We start from the raw sequence: 17,500 nt of genomic DNA, 5'->3' as shown, positions 1-17,500 counted from the left end.
GTAACATGTCAGTAACATGTCAGTAACATGTCAGTAACATGTCAGTAACATGTCAGTAACATGTCACCAACATGTCACCAACATGTCAGTAACATGTCACCAACATGTCAGTAACATGTCACCAACATGTCAGTAACATGTCACCAACATGTCAGTAACATGTCAGTAACATGTCACCAACATGTCACCAACATGTCAGTAACATGTCACCAACATGTCAGTAACATGTCAGTAACATGTCAGTAACATGTCACCAACATGTCACCAACATGTCAGTAACATGTCAGTAACATGTCACCAACATGTCACCAACATGTCAGTAACATGTCAGTAACATGTCAGTAACATGTCACCAACATGTCACCAACATGTCACCAACATGTCAGTAACATGTCAGTAACATGTCACCAACATGTCACCAACATGTCACCAACATGTCACCAACATGTCAGTAACATGTCACCAACATGTCAGTAACATGTCAGTAACATGTCAGTAACATGTCACCAACATGTCACCAACATGTCACCAACATGTCAGTAACATGTCACCAACATGTCAGTAACATGTCACCAACATGTCAGTAACATGTCAGTAACATGTCAGTAACATGTCAGTAACATGTCACCAACATGTCACCAACATGTCACCAACATGTCAGTAACATGTCAGTAACATGTCACCAACACGTCAGTAACATGTCAGTAACATGTCAGCAACACGTCAGTAACATGTCAGTAACATGTCAGCAACACGTCAGTAACATGTCAGTAACATGTCAGCAACACGTCAGTAACATGTCAGTAACATGTCAGCAACACGTCAGTAACATGTCAGTAACACGTCACCAACATGTCAGTAACATGTCAGTAACATGTCACCAACATGTCAGTAACATGTCAGTAACATGTCACCAACATGTCACCAACATGTCAGTAACATGTCACCAACATGTCAGTAACATGTCAACTACATGTCAGTAACATGTCACCAACATGTCAGTAACATGTCAGTAACATGTCAGTAACATGTCAGTAACATGTCAGTAACATGTCACCAACATGTCACCAACATGTCAGTAACATGTCAGTAACATGTCAGTAACATGTCACCAACATGTCAGTAACATGTCAGTAACATGTCACCAACATGTCACCAACATGTCACCAACATGTCAGTAACATGTCAGTAACATGTCACCAACATGTCACCAACATGTCAGTAACATGTCAGTAACATGTCAGTAACATGTCACCAACATGTCACCAACATGTCACCAACATGTCACCAACATGTCAGTAACATGTCAGTAACATGTCATCAACATGTCACCAACATGTCAGTAACATGTCAGTAACATGTCAGTAACATGTCAACAACATGTCAGTAACATGTCACCAACATGTCACCAACATGTCACCAACATGTCAGTAACATGTCAGTAACATGTCATCAACATGTCACCAACATGTCAGTAACATGTCAGTAACATGTCATCAACATGTCACCAACATGTCAGTAACATGTCAGTAACATGTCATCAACATGTCACCAACATGTCAGTAACATGTCAGTAACATGTCAGTAACATGTCACCAACATGTCACCAACATGTCAGTAACATGTCACCAACATGTCAGTAACATGTCAGTAACATGTCAGTAACATGTCACCAACATGTCACCAACATGTCAGTAACATGTCACCAACATGTCAGTAACATGTCAACTACATGTTTAACAGCCATGGAGATGGTAACCATGGTGATGAGCTAATGAGTGTGGGACAGAAGCTCAGGTGTTCACAATTGTCAGGTGACTGGTCAGGTGACTGGTCAGGTGATGCTGGTCAGGTGATGCTGGTCAGGTGACTGGTCAGGTGACTGGTCAGGTGATGCTGGTCAGGTGACTGGTCAGGTGATTGGTCAGGTGATTGGTCAGGTGATGCTGGTCAGGTGACTGGTCAGGTGATTGGTCAGGTGATGCTGGTCAGGTGACTGGTCAGGTGATTGGTCAGGTGATTGGTCAGGTGATGCTGGTCAGGTGACTGGTCAGGTGACTGGTCAGGTGATGCTGGTCAGGTGATTGGTCAGGTGATTGATCAGGTGACTGGTCAGGTGACTGGTCAGGTGATGCTGGTCAGGTGACTGGTCAGGTGATTGGTCAGGTGACTGGTCAGGTGATTGGTCAGGTGATTGGTCAGGTGATGCTGGTCAGGTGACTGGTCAGGTGACTGGTCAGGTGATGCTGGTCAGGTGATTGGTCAGGTGATTGATCAGGTGACTGGTCAGGTGACTGGTCAGGTGATTGGTCAGGTGACTGGTCAGGTGATTGGTCAGGTGATTGGTCAGGTGACTGGTCAGGTGATTGGTCAGGTGATGCTGGTCAGGTGATTGGTCAGGTGATTGGTCAGGTGATTGGTCAGGTGATTGGTCAGGTGATGCTGGTCAGGTGACTGGTCAGGTGACTGGTCAGGTGATGCTGGTCAGGTGATTGGTCAGGTGATTGGTCAGGTGATTGGTCAGCTGACTGGTCAGGTGATGCTGGTCAGGTGATGCTGGTCAGGTGACTGGTCAGGTGACTGGTCAGGTGATGCTGGTCAGGTGACTGGTCAGGTGACTGGTCAGGTGATGCTGGTCAGGTGATTGGTGAACACCTGAGTCTATTAAACACCAACGAGCCGACAGGTGATCAGTGATTCATTTTCATTTTAATTCTGGAGTGAAACAAATGTTTGTTCTTGTTGATTAAAATTTATTTGATCAGATTTGTGTTTATATTAAAATAAATTAATATGACATCATAATTAATTTATATGCGAGACACAAAACTGTGACGTCGGTTTAAAAAGAGCAGATTATAACTTTAGTTTGAGTCAATTTAACAGCTAATATAAAATAAGAGTAAAACTGGACAGAACTATTAAATAGCTTGTTGATGATAATAATTAATTAATCAGTTTGTGTTTCAGTTCCTGCTCTCCTCAAACGCGATTGGTCGAAGGACAAACATGTCGTGGGATGTTATCGGACAAACATGACGTGAACAGAAAGCAGCGAGTCTAGAAGGGTTAGGGTCTTACCTCGTTAAGCTGTCCAATCAGATTAATTAGTAAAGGAGAAGCATGGAGGGAACAATCAGCATCTAATTAATCACCATCATCGATCATCAATCACTGATCCACAGAAAACCATTCAGGCCATGTGGCTCGAATCGTCTTCCACAGATTCACGAGTTCGTTAGATTCAATTATTGTTAAACAGAAACTGATCAGTGTGTGTTGCTGAGGTTATTGATCACTGATCGCCTGTTTCACAAACAGCAAACAAACCAAAAGCAGAGCAACAAACAAACAAACAAACATCTTCACGTCTTCTCTTTAACCCTTAAACAGACCTTACTAGTTATGTCATTTGCACCTCAAGTAAGGAAGGAAGGAAGGAAGGAAAGGAGGGAAGAAGGAAGGAAAGGAGGAAGGAAGGGAAGCAAGGGAGGAAGAAGGAAGGAAATGAAGGAGGGAGGAAGCAAGGAAAGGAGGAAGGAAGGGAAGCAAGGGAGGAAGAAGGAAGGAAATGAAGGAGGGAGGAAGCAAGGAAGGTAGGAAGGAAAAGAGGGAAGAAGGAAGGAAAGAAGGGAGGAAGGAAGGAAGGAAGAAAGAAAGGAAGGACGGATGAAGGAAGGAAGAAAGGACAGAAGGAGGGAACATTTACCCTAACAGCTGAACTTAGATCTGAGGAAGGAAGGAAGGAAGGAAGGAAGGACGGACAAAGGAAGGAAGGACAGATGAAGGAAGGAAGGAAGTAAGGAAGGAAGGAAGGAAGGAAGGAAGGAAGGAAGGAAGGAAAGGAGGAAGGAAGGGAAGCAAGGGAGGAAGAAGGAAGGAAATGAAGGAGGGAGGAAGCAAGGAAGGTAGGAAGGAAAAGAGGGAAGAAGGAAGGAAAGGAGGGAGGAAGGGAAGGAAGGGAGGAAGTAGGAAGGAAAGGAAGGAGGGAGGAAGAAGGAAGGAAAGGAGGGAGGAAGGAAGAAAGAAGGAAAGGAGGGAGGACGGAAGGAAGGAAGGGAGGGAGGGAGGGAGGGAGGAAGAAAGAAAGGAAGGACAGATGAAGGAAGGAAGAAAGGACAGAAGGAGGGAACATTTACCCTAACAGCTGAACTTAGATCTGAGGAAGGAAGGAAGGAAGGATGGAAGGAAGGAAGGAAGGAAGGACAGATGAAGGAAGGATGGAAGGAAGGAAGGACAGAGGAAGGACAGAGGAAGGAAGGAAGGACAGAGGAAGGACCCGGGAGGACAACAGGAAGATGAAAGAGTGTGTATCTCCTGGTGCACGTTGTCTGTTTAAGGGTTAAAACCAGTTCATCATGTTTTTTAGGTTTTTTGCAGGTTTTTAATTTTTGGACATTTTCCAGAAGACAAAGTGAGAAGTTGGAAAAGTTGATAAATACAAACTCATCATATGATAACTGAGCTGATTGGATGTTAATATATAATTTGTTATTTCACACACACGACACACAGAAGTACACACTGTACTTCCTGTCTGTTGTTTAATATGAATTCAGTTATAATGAGTTTGTATTTAAAGTCTTAAATTAATAATTAAACACCTGCAGATGAATTATTAACCATCGTCAGTACGTTTCATCTTTTATATTCTTTATATTTGATTTCTGCTCATGATGAACAAACTCTTTGATTTTACAGTCACAATAATAATAATAATAACAATAATAATAATAATAATGAAGAAATTAACTTCCTGAAAAGAACCGTGTGAAAACAGAGTGAATGACCGGCTCACATTAATTAAAGTCAGCATGATTATGAAACCACGAATATTAAAATTAATATTCATACACTTTAACTTGTAATGGAGTATTTTTACTTTGCTGTTTTTACTGCAGTAAATGATCAGCGTGAATGTTTCTGCAGACAAACACACAGCTGATAACTTTACATTCTGCTGTCTGTGATAAAGCTGCTGTTTGAATCATGATGTGAAATATAATCAGAGTCTGAGTTTAACATGTTTCATGTTAATAAATAAACAGAATAATTAAAATCAGCTGCAGTTTAAATGAATAGATTATAGTTGTTTTATATATCATTGACTTTATTAATCCATTTCATTCATTTAATCATTCTTTCTTTATTTCATGTATTTTTTCTTTTCTTAATATTGATTAAATTTGTGTCGCTGATAAAAACAAACTGTATTGAAGTCGTTCGTTTTATAATTAACATTAATTTATTAACGTGGTTTATTCCACGAATCTGATTGGCTGATTATTTCTCAGAAAAGCACAGAAAGAAAAAAGCTAACTTTCTGCAAATGGAGGCTGAAAACACTCTGAGTGTGTGTGTGTGTGTGTGTGTGTGTGTGTGTGTGTGTGTGTGTACTCAGTATGTATAATGGATTAGCCCTGAGGGCAGCCCGCTAGCAGGCAGCCAGACCTGTACACACACACACACACACACACACACACACACACACACACACACACAGCCACACACACACACACAAGCTACTCCCTGTTTTGGCCCATTAGCTGAGGGGGAGATCTATAATGTATGTCCATGTGTGTGTGTGTGTGTGTGTGTGTGTGTGTGTGTGTGTGTGTTCAGGTAAGTAACATCCATTAGAAAGTTTCTTGTGATGAAAATGGGAACACACACACACACATACACACACACACACATACACACACACACACACACACACACACACACACATACACACACACACACACACACACACACACACACACACACACTCTCTCTGCTGTCTCCTCCTCTGCTGTCATTAATCAGTCGATCACATTTTATGGATCAAAATCTCGTAGTTTTCTTTATTTCATCTCTTTATAAACTGCATATTTTACTGTTTTAGTGTTTTAATGTTAAACATTTAAAACATTTAAAACATTTCTGTGACAAACTGTGATCAACACTTTCAATCAATTATCAATTAATGGCAAAATCAGTTAATTAATCACAGCACTTCTTGTGACACCCTACCAACTACCCAGTGACACCCCACCAACTACCCAGTGACACCCCACCAACTACCCGGTGACACCCTACCAACTACCTAGTGACACCCCACCAACTACCCAGTGACACCCTAACAACTACCCAGTGACATGCTACCAACTACCCAGTGACACCCCACCAACTACCCAGTGACACCCTAACAACTACTCAGTGACACCCCACCAACTACCCAGTCACACCCTACCAACTACCTAGTGACACCCCACCATCCCAGTGACACCCCACCATCCCAGTAACACCCCACCAACTACCCAGTGACATGCTACCAACTACCCAGTGACACCCCACCAACTACCCAGTGACACCCCACCATCCTAGTGACACCCTACCAACTACCCAGTCACACCCCACCAACTACCCAGTCACACCCTACCAACTACCTGGTGACACCCCACCATCTACCCAGTGACACCCTACCAACTACCCAGTGACACCCCACCAACTACCCAGTGACACCCTACCACCTGCCCAGTGACACCCTACCAACTACCTGGTGACACCCTACCAACTACCTAGTGACACCCTACCAACTACCCAGTGACACCCTACCAACTACCCAGTCACACCCTACCAACTACCCAGTCGCACCCCACCAACTACCCAGTGACACCCTACCAACTACCCAGTCGCACCCTACCAACTACCTAGTGACACCCTACCAACCACCCACTGACACCCCACCAACTACCCAGTCACACCCTACCAACTACCCAGTCACACCCTACCAACCACTCAGTGACACCCTACCAACTACCCAGTGACACCCCACCAACCACTCAGTGACACCCTACCAACCACCCAGTGACACCCTACCAACTACCCAGTCACACCCTACCAACTACCTAGTGACACCCTACCAACTACCCAGTGACACCCTACCAACTACCCAGTCACACCCTACCAACTACCTAGTGACACCCCATCAACTACCCAGTGACACCCTACCAACTACCCAGTGACACCCCACCAACTACCTAGTGACACCCTACCAACTACCCAGTGACACCCTACCAACTACCCGGTGACACCCTACCAACTACCCAGTCACACCCTACCAACTACCCAGTGACACCCTACCAACTACCTAGTGACACCCCACCAACTACCCAGTCACACCCTACCAACTACCCAGTGACACCCTACCAACTACCCAGTCACACCCCACCAACTACCTAGTGACACCCTACCAACTACCTAGTGACACCCCACCAACTACCCAGTGACACCCTACCAACTACCTAGTGACACCCTACCAATTACCTAGTGACACCCTACCAACTACCTAGTGACACCCCACCAACTACTCAGTGACACCCTACCAACTACCCAGTCACACCCTACCAACTACCTGGTGACACCCTACCAACTACTCAGTGACACCCCACCAACTACCTAGTGACACCCTACCAACTACCCAGTCACACCCTACCAACTACCCAATCACACCCTACCAACTACCCAGTGACACCCTACCAAATACCTAGTGACACCCTACCAACTACCCAGCCACACCCTACCAACTACCTAGTGACACCCCACCAACCACTCAGTGACACCCTACCAACTACCCAGTCACACCCTACCAACTACCCAATCACACCCTACCAACTACTCAGTGACACCCTACCAACTACCTAGTGACACCCTACCAACTACCCAGTGACACCCTACCAACTACTCAGTGACACCCTACCAACTACCCAGTCACACCCTACCAACTACCCAGTGACACTCTACCAACTACCCAGTCACACCCCACCAACTACCCAGTGACACCCTACCAACTACCCAGTGACACCCTACCAACTACCTAGTGACACCCCACCAACTACCAGTCACACCCTACCAACTACCCAGTGACACCCTACCAACTACCTAGTGACACCCCACCAACTACCCAGTCACACCCTACCAACTACCTAGTGACACCCCACCAACTACCAGTCACACCCTACCAACTACCCAGTGACACCCTACCAACTACCCAGTGACACCCCACCAACTACCCAGTCATACCCTACCAACTACCCAGTGACACCCCACCAACCAGTCAGTGACACCCCACCAACTACCCAGTGATACCCTACCAACTACCCAGTGACACCCTACCAACTACCTAGTGACACCCTACCAACTACCCAGTGACACCCTACCAACTACCCAGTGACACCCTACCAACTACCTAGTGACACACTACCAACTACTCAGTGACACCCTACCAACTACCTAGTCACACCCTACCAATTACCCAGTGACACCCCACCAACTACCTAGTGACACCCTACCAACTACCCAGTGACACCCTACCAACTACCCAGTCACACCCTACCAACTACCCAGTGATACCCCACCAACTACCTAGTGACACCCCACCAACCACCCAGTCACACCCTACCAACCACCCAGTGACCCTACCAACTACCTAGTGACACCCTACCAACCACTCAGTGACACCCTACCAACTACCCAGTCACACCCTACTAACTACCCAGTCACACCCCACCAACTACCCAGTGACACCCTACCAACTACCCAGTGACACCCCACCAACTACCTAGTGACACCCTACCAACTACCCAGTGACACCCTATCAACTACCCAGTGACACCCCACCAACTATCCAGTGACAGCTTAAATGTCTTGGATCACAGGTGATACAGAAGAACATTGATTTTGTGTGTCTTGTTTGATTCGGTGATGTTTGTGTAAAAGATCTGAAGCTCCGCCCCCACAGGTGTGAATTTAAAACTCCAACAGTGAGCTAAGAGACCGTTTTAGAGTCAAAAACATGAAGATATGAGCGTGTGACGTCTCTCACCTCGTACTCCTCCTTGAAGCCGTAACCTTCGGCACATTTCATCTGCGTGATGTGCTGCAGCAGGTCGGCCACTCGGATGGCCGGGTGCAGCTGACCCGTCTGATAGGGCAACGCCTCCCGCTCCGACTCCCGTTGCTTATAGTGGGACTGGACCAGACTACTGGTTTCACTGGTCATAGTCTGACTGTCATCTGGAGGAGGAGGAGCGAGAAGAAGAGACGACAGAAGATGAAGAGAAATCAAACGGACTGTAGAGAGCGAGTCTGTGATGCCGATGTGATGAATGAACATGTTGGACAGGAATCACATGACGTGGACATGAGACTGACTGGACCAGAGTGACCCGGGTCAGACTCCAGACTTGTTCTCTCTGGTGAAACTGAGTCTAACCAAAATATAATTAGACTCATCATAACATGAGATTTATATATTTAAGTCTTTCAGCTGCATTAGGGTGAAAGTGTTTTGGTTAAAATCAGATTTAGTTTCTTTTTAGTTTCTTAACTCTGTTTGATTTTCAATTTTCAATCAGCTGTCAAAAAATTGTTAGAAACTGTTTGATGTTTTTTATTCAATCTCAACTTTCAGGTTTAATATTGTTATTTAAAAAAATGAAAATTTAAAGATAGAGTCGTGATTTCTTATATCTTTTATTGTCAGTCTAATTAATGTTAACCTACAACCAAAGATATCAAATGTTCCACAAACTGTACAGTGTTAGTATTTTATGGTTTAATAATAAAGTATGTTTGTCTTTATTCCAGTCAGCTGGGTTTCTGTCACTGTGGAGAAGTTGAGGATTTATTTCAGGGTCATTATGTTTCTAGTTTTTTTATGAACCAGCTTCTATAAATGTGTTGTTAGTGTTCTTATATGCAGACGACTCTGTTATTTACACATTAACTCAGAGATCCCCGTCCTTATGTCATCTAGCTTATCTGAAGCTGATTCTGTTCATCAGTAAATTAATCTTCAACTATTTTTATCACTTGTTGAAACATTCACTTTAGTTTCAGCTTCTCAGTTCAGTGACGTTGTTGTTCTTCTTTGTTTTGTATTTTTGTGCTTTAGGAAATATTATCTTCTATTATATATTATTACTATTTCTCTAAGAAATGGCCGCAAAGACAAAATGAAGACAACTGAGTTTAACTGCAGCTGATGTTCTGCACCACTAATAAAATATAAAATATATAAAAATAATCAACAATAAAAACGAGGCTTCAGTAGAACGATGTGCTGAAGGTTCAATAAGTGAATCTTCATCAATCATTTAATTTATAGATGAATAAAAACATTCAGCGTCTGTCCGGTTTAAACGTTTTGTTCAATAATCAATAATCTGATCCTCTTCTGAAGTAAAGACCGAGTCCTGGTCCACGTCCACGACTACCACGTTGTTACCATGACAACAAGAGATGACCGGTACACATCACGTGACATCGAATCACATGACCGGAGAGCGGTTGGAGCTGGTTTCTTTTCACACTGCTGCCGAACGAATCGATCACGGATCAGTCATCTGATCAACTAATCACAGAGACCGGTACCGGATGGTTTAGTCCGGTACCGGATGGTTTAGACCAGTACCGGATGGTTTAGTCCAGTACTAGATGGTTTAAACCAGTACGAGATGGTTTAGTCCAGTACCGGATGGTTTAGTCCGGTACCGGATGGTTTAGTACAGTACTAGATGGTTTAGACCAGTACTAGATGGTTTAGTCCAGTACTAGATGGTTTAGACCAGTACTAGATGGTTTAGACCAGTACTAGATGGTTTAGTCCAGTACTAGATGGTTTAGTCCGGTACTAGATGGTTTAGTCCAGTACCGGATGGTTTAGTCCGGTACTAGATGGTTTAGTCCAGTACCGGATGGTTTAGTCCAGTACTAGATGGTTTAGTCCAGTACCGGATGGTTTAGTCCAGTACTAGATGGTTTAGACCAGTACTAGATGGTTTAGTCCGGTACCGGATGGTTTAGTCCGGTACTAGATGGTTTAGTCCGGTACCGGATGGTTTAGTCCGGTACTAGACGGTTTAGTCCAGTACTAGATGGTTTAGTCCAGTACTAGATGGTTTAGTCCAGTACTAGATGGTTTAGACCAGTACTAGATGGTTTAGTCCAGTACCGGATGGTTTAGTCCGGTACTAGATGGTTTAGTCCAGTACCGGATGGTTTAGTCCGGTACTAGATGGTTTAGTCCTGGTCCAGATGTGGTCCAGGTTCTTGCGGCTGCAGTGTGAACAGAGTTCAGAGTTCAGAGTCCTGGAACAAAACAAACTGGTTTTTATCGACCTTTGACCTCCACTCTACTCTCTCTAACTCTGTTCTTATTGGCTAGCCTGGAGGCTGACTGACCAATCAGAGACTCTCTATCCCAAACAGCCCAACCAATCACGGTGAGGTGAGGCCATGTGATGGGCGGTGTGATGGAGGGACGCCATTGGACGGAGGACAGGCAAGACAACAATGGCAACCAATCAGAGGACGAGTTGGAGAGAGCTGAAACCTGATTGGTCGGAGATGAAATGGTGGGAGGAGTCGGGGATTGTGATGTCACAACGTCACAAAGGAGTAAAAAAAAGGGGGTGTGGTCAAGCTAACTGATGACATCACAGCAGGTGGGTGTGGCTTCATGCGCAGTGGTGACAGAAACCCCCCCGACATGACCCCCCCCATCTGCCCCCCCGCCCCCCCCCCATCTGCCCCCAAATTAACCACTTACCATTAATGGGCACTTTACACAGAGAATGATAGAAGAGAAGAAGAAGAGAGAGGAGACACGGTTTAAGCAACAACTTTAGCTTTAGCCTCCACTGAAGCTACGCTACCGCTAACACACAGAACCATACAAGAGCTAGCTGATAGCTGCTAGGCTAACCTGGCTAACTGTAGCCTGAGGAGAGTTTAGCTAGCCTGAGGAGAGAGAAGAAACAGATTTATGACGGTTTGTTTTTAGCGTTCTACACTGAGACATTAGCTAGCATAACTCCTAGCCTAAAAGCTAAAAACCATTTAGCACTGCGGTTAGCATCGAAGGACCAAAACAAGAATTTTCACTTTTAACCAGAAATATAAATATTTATACTTCATAAATATTTTTATTGATTTTAAACGTAAACCTAAATAACAGCAGCTGGTCAGTACACTGTGACATCACTGGTTGCCGTGGTTACAGTCTGCGTAACTTTACTCTGGGATCAGACTGATCAGTACGAACCGACCAATCATCACTCAGGACCTGACACAAGTTTACAGGTCATCAGGTTAAGTTAGAGTCTGATTTAACGCTAACATGAAGCTAACATGAAGCTAACATGAAGCTAACAGGCTCATGGCGAGAGGGAATTATTTATTCTGATAAATGTAAATAAATATGTTTATTGATCAAATTCTGTCCAGCTGACAATAAAATGATGAACAGAAAACGTATTTTGGTAAATTGATCAATTTTTTCAGTCACATATTAACTGATATAAATATTTTTTACACTATGATAAATAAATAAATGGAAATAACTGTTAAATGATTTAGTTTTAGTCTTTTTATGTAAATATAAGTTATTAATAGTTAAAGGAACATTTAGACTGGAGGTGAGCAGCACAAACTTCTCTGTATGAACTTCCTGTTTGTTTCACAATAAAACAACATCTGAAAAACAAACATCAAGAATCACAACCAGCTAACAGCTAACCGCTAACAGCTAACCGCTAACAGCTAACCGCTAACCGCTAACAGGACGTCTGACTGAATCCTTCTTAGTTTATGTGTTAATATTTTTCCTCCCCCCCGTCCACGTGGCCGTGTTGTGTCCATGCAGAGGTCGGAGGTCACAGACAGACGTGACGTCAACACGACACGCAGGAATGTTGTGGATGCGGGGATGGAGTGAAACCCACCGTCGTTTCCAAGACAACAAAAAAAAAGAAGAAGAACTAAATAACAAAAATTAATAAATAAAAAAATAATTTCAATGATTATTAAATAAGAAATAAATAATAGAAAACAAAAAGTTATTAAAATATTAATAAAAATAAAATAAAATGATACAAAAATAAAGAAGCGAAAAACTAAAATTAAAAAATAACAAAAATACACATTAAAAAAAGAACTTTATATTAAAATTTACAAAACTTAAAAATTATTATTAAATTAAAAATAAAAAAAACCCAAAAAGGTTCACATACAAAACAAATAATCCATAAAACTAAAATTAAATAAATCTAATTAACGATGGTTAAAAATTTAAATAAATGAAAAAATAAAAAACCTAAAGAACGAAAAGCAGCTGAACGAGAAGCAAGCAGGGATGGATGGAAGCCAGAGTATCTCTCTCTCTCTTTCTCTCTTTCCTCATTCTCTCCATCATCATCTCATTTCTCCTGTCTCACCTGGCTACTTCCTGTCTGTCTACTTCCTGTCTGTCTACCTGTGCAGGTGTGTTTTCTTTCCTACAGACGAAGAAGAAAAGTGTCTCACCCAAAATAGCCGTTGGTACGAAGGGATCTGACGACATCAGCAGCAGAAAGGAAGGAAGAGAGAGAGAGAAAGGAAAAGGAAAAAAAGAAAAGAGTCAGCGCCCTACATGTCGTTATGACGACAGAATATCGGCAGATTATTGGCAGGATATCGTCAGAATATTGACAAGATATCGGCAGAATATCGGCAGATTATTGACAAGATATCGGCAGGATATCGGCAGAATATCGGCAGATTATCGGCAGGATATCGGCAGAATATCGGCAGATTATCGGCAGGATATCGGCAGATTATCGGCAGGATATCGGCAGGATATCGGCAGGATATCGGCAGGATATCGGCACTGACATTTTACAGAAACGTTTTGGTTGAAATCATCAGAGAAAAGAAGAAACTCACTGATCTGAAGTTTGTTAAAAGTGTCTGAAGGTGTGAATTAATCAGTAAAGGACAGGAAGGAGCTTTATGGAGAGTGAGCAGATGTTACCTGGGTAGTAGGAGTTAGTTACCTGGGTAGTAGGAGTTAGTTACCTGGGTAGTAGGAGTGTGTTACCTGGGTAGTAGGAGTTAGTTACCTGGGTAGTAGGAGTGTGTTACCTGGGTAGTAGGAGTTAGTTACCTGGGTAGTAGGAGTTAGTTACCTGGGTAGTAGGAGTTAGTTACCTGGGTAGTAGGAGTTAGTTACCTGGGTAGTAGGAGTTAGTTACCTGGGTAGTAGGAGTTAGTTACCTGGGTAGTAGGAGTTAGTTACCTGGGTAGTAGGAGTTAGTTACCTGGGTAGTAGGAGTTAGTTACCTGGGTAGTAGGAGTTAGTTACCTGGGTAGTAGGAGTGAGTTACCTGGGTAGTAGGAGTGTGTTACCTGGGTAGTAGGAGTGTGTTACCTGGGTAGTAGGAGTGTGTTACCTGGGTAGTAGGAGTTAGTTACCTGGGTAGTAGGAGTTAGTTACCTGGGTAGTAGGAGTGTGTTACCTGGGTAGTAGGAGTGTGTTACCTGGGTAGTAGGAGTTAGTTACCTGGGTAGTAGGAGTGTGTTACCTGGGTAGTAGGAGTGTGTTACCTGGGTAGTAGGAGTTAGTTACCTGGGTAGTAGGAGTGTGTTACCTGGGTAGTAGGGTAGTAGGAGTTAGTTACCTGGGCAGTAGGAGTTAGTTACCTGGGCAGTAGGAGTGTGTTACCTGGGTAGTAGGAGTGTGTTACCTGGGTAGTAGGAGTGTTTACCTGGGTAGTAGGAGTGTGTTACCTGGGTAGTAGGAGTGTGTTACCTGGGTAGTAGGAGTGTGTTACCTGGGTAGTAGGAGTGTGTTACCTGGGTAGTAGGAGTTAGTTACCTGGGTAGTAGGAGTGTGTTACCTGGGTAGTAGGAGTTAGTTACCTGGGTAGTAGGAGTTAGTTACCTGGGTAGTAGGAGTGTGTTACCTGGGTAGTAGGAGTGTGTTACCTGGGTAGTAGGAGTTAGTTACCTGGGTAGTAGGAGTTAGTTACCTGGGTAGTAGGAGTGTGTTACCTGGGTAGTAGGAGTGTGTTACCTGGGTAGTAGGGTAGTAGGAGTGTGTTACCTGGGTAGTAGGAGTTAGTTACCTGGGTAGTAGGAGTTAGTTACCTGGGTAGTAGGAGTGTGTTACCTGGGTAGTAGGAGTTAGTTACCTGGGTAGTAGGAGTTAGTTACCTGGGTAGTAGGAGTGTGTTACCTGGGTAGTAGGAGTGTGTTACCTGGGTAGTAGGGTAGTAGGAGTTAGTTACCTGGGCAGTAGGAGTTAGTTACCTGGGTAGTAGGAGTGTGTTACCTGGGTAGTAGGAGTTAGTTACCTGGGTAGTAGGAGTGTGTTACCTGGGTAGTAGGAGTTAGTTACCTGGGTAGTAGGAGTGTGTTACCTGGGTAGTAGGAGTGTGTTACCTGGGTAGTAGGAGTTAGTTACCTGGGTAGTAGGAGTTAGTTACCTGGGTAGTAGGAGTGTGTTACCTGGGTAGTAGGAGTGTGTTACCTGGGTAGTAGGAGTTAGTTACCTGGGTAGTAGGAGTGTGTTACCTGGGTAGTAGGAGTTGGGGACGGTGGTGCTGATGGTGTTGGTCTTCAGGGTGAAGGAGGACGGAGACGACACAGCTGGACACAAAACAAACCAATCAGCTGTTATATTTATATTCATGTATTATAATATTATTCAGTTTGTTCTTATGGAGCTTTAAACTGTTTCTATCAGATCTATGACGATAAGATGAATCCATAAATCAGTGAAACTAGATTTAAAATCAGCATCAGGTTTAAATTCAGACTGAACTCCGCAGCAAGACATCATGGAGGTTACGACCACTTCAATATAATCAATATATTAAAAAAAGATCAATAAGAGAGATTTGAAATGACATTTGACCCATTTTATACCAAAAGACTGAATGCTCCTGAACATGTCAAATGGTGTAACCACAAAATGTCAAATGGTGTAACCACAAAATGTCAAATGGTGTAACCACAGAAGAATGATAGATATTAAATATCTGATTAGCTACAGTGTGTTTAAGTGGACTTATAATAATAATGACTTCATTTAAAACATGTAAATGAAATAAAATGTGTTAAAATCTAGATTATATTTATTCCACATTTATTTTCCTGTATATAATCAGATTTACCGGTTACACCGACTGACGATCCTTATACAGTCAGACAGTTAGTTGAAGAAATGGAAACTGAATATGACATTATTGTGAAGAACTTATATTAGTATTATATATTATATATTATATATTACATGATTTACATAAAACAAACCAGGACAAGAATGAAGAGATGAAAGAAATGAGACATGAAAAAAGGAGAGAAGATGAGTCCTGCTGAGAGACGCTGTCTGTCTTTAATATTTCATACAGACAGACAGGTGTCTCTCTCTCTCTCTCTCTGTCTCTCTCTGTCTCTCTCTCTCTGTCTCTCTCTCTCTCTCTTTGTCTCTCTCTCTCTCTCTCTCTCTCTCTGTCTCTCTCTGTCTCTCTCTCTCTGTCTCTCTCTCTCTCTCTCTGTCTCTCTCTCTCTGTCTCTCTCTCTCTCTCTTTGTCTCTCTCTCTCTCTCTCTCCCTCTCTCTCTCTCTCTCTGTCTCTCTCTCTCTCTCTCTCTCTCTGTCTCTCTCTCTCTGTCTCTCTCTGTCTCTCTCTCTCTCTCTCTCTCTCTCTGTCTCTCTCTCTGTCTCTCTGTCTCTCTCTCTGTCTCCCTCTCTCTCTCTGTCTCTCTCTCTCTCTCCCTCTCTGTCTCTCTCTGTCTCTCTCTCTGTCTCTCTCTCTCTCTCTGTCTTTGTCTCTCTCTCCCTCTCTAATCTTTTCTTTTCTTCCTCTCTTTCTTCCTCCTCCTCTTCTTCAGTAACAGGTTTAATATTCAGAGCTGAGATGATGTGTGTGACTGTAGGTGATATGACCCAATGTTTTATCATGAAGGGATGAACTGTCATCGCTGCAGCCGGAGGGAGAGCGGGATGATGGAGGGATGACGGAGGTGTAGAGGACAGAGGAGTCGACCTTCCCTCAGGCTTTCACCTCCTCTGTCGCTCTGCTGCCGCCGCCGCTGCTTTATTGTTTCCATCTGAAGACTCATTTCTATTCATCAGATGTTTTTATTCTGAAATTATTATTTTAACTTCTCAGGAATCTGTTTTGATAATATACCCATAATGCTCAGCCGGCGTTGCCATGGAGACGAAGGCGTGATGAATTCCAGACGATTCGTGAACAAAACGAAGCGACTGGATCCATCGAATCAGTCGACGCCTCGGCTTCAATAATAATCTTCATATTTAAGGGTCGGAGAGGTTTAGTTTAAATTTAAAGTGTTAAAATGTTAAATAATCGTATGAATAACTTCACACATTCTCTTTTTGTGGACCCAACATCAAATTTCGGCAAAAATGTCTAAGTGGTGTAACCATAAAATCTCTCTTATTGATCTTTTTTTAATATATTGATTATATTGAACTGGTCGTAACCTCCATGATGTCTTGCTGCGGAGTAACAAAATGTGTGTTTCATTGTGTGTGTGTGTGTGTGTGTGTGTGTGTGTGTGTGTGTGTGTGTGTGTGTGTTTCATTGTGTGTGTGTGTGTGTGTGTGTGTGTGTGTGTGTTTCATTGTGTGTGTGTGTGTGTATGTGTGTTTCATTGTGTGTGTGT

The 17,500-nt window shown here is 43.3% G+C and overlaps 1 protein-coding gene across 1 annotated transcript in view; it reads right to left on the bottom strand.

The window, feature by feature from the left end:
• The window catches only part of LOC128382750 (receptor-type tyrosine-protein phosphatase mu-like), a 65,582-nt gene that overhangs the window by 17,423 nt on the left and 30,659 nt on the right, over window positions 1–17,500 (bottom strand). The window contains exons 9-10 of the mRNA XM_053342763.1: window positions 15,379–15,453; window positions 8,870–9,060 (exon numbers count right to left, since the gene is read on the bottom strand). Coding sequence (XP_053198738.1) covers window positions 8,870–9,060; window positions 15,379–15,453 — 266 coding nt within the window. The remainder of the gene's footprint in view (window positions 1–8,869; window positions 9,061–15,378; window positions 15,454–17,500) is intronic.

This window comes from Scomber japonicus, chromosome 21, assembly GCF_027409825.1.
Source record: "Scomber japonicus isolate fScoJap1 chromosome 21, fScoJap1.pri, whole genome shotgun sequence".
NCBI classification, from domain to species: domain Eukaryota; kingdom Metazoa; phylum Chordata; class Actinopteri; order Scombriformes; family Scombridae; genus Scomber; species Scomber japonicus.
This window is presented reverse-complemented; position numbering and strand designations above follow the sequence as displayed.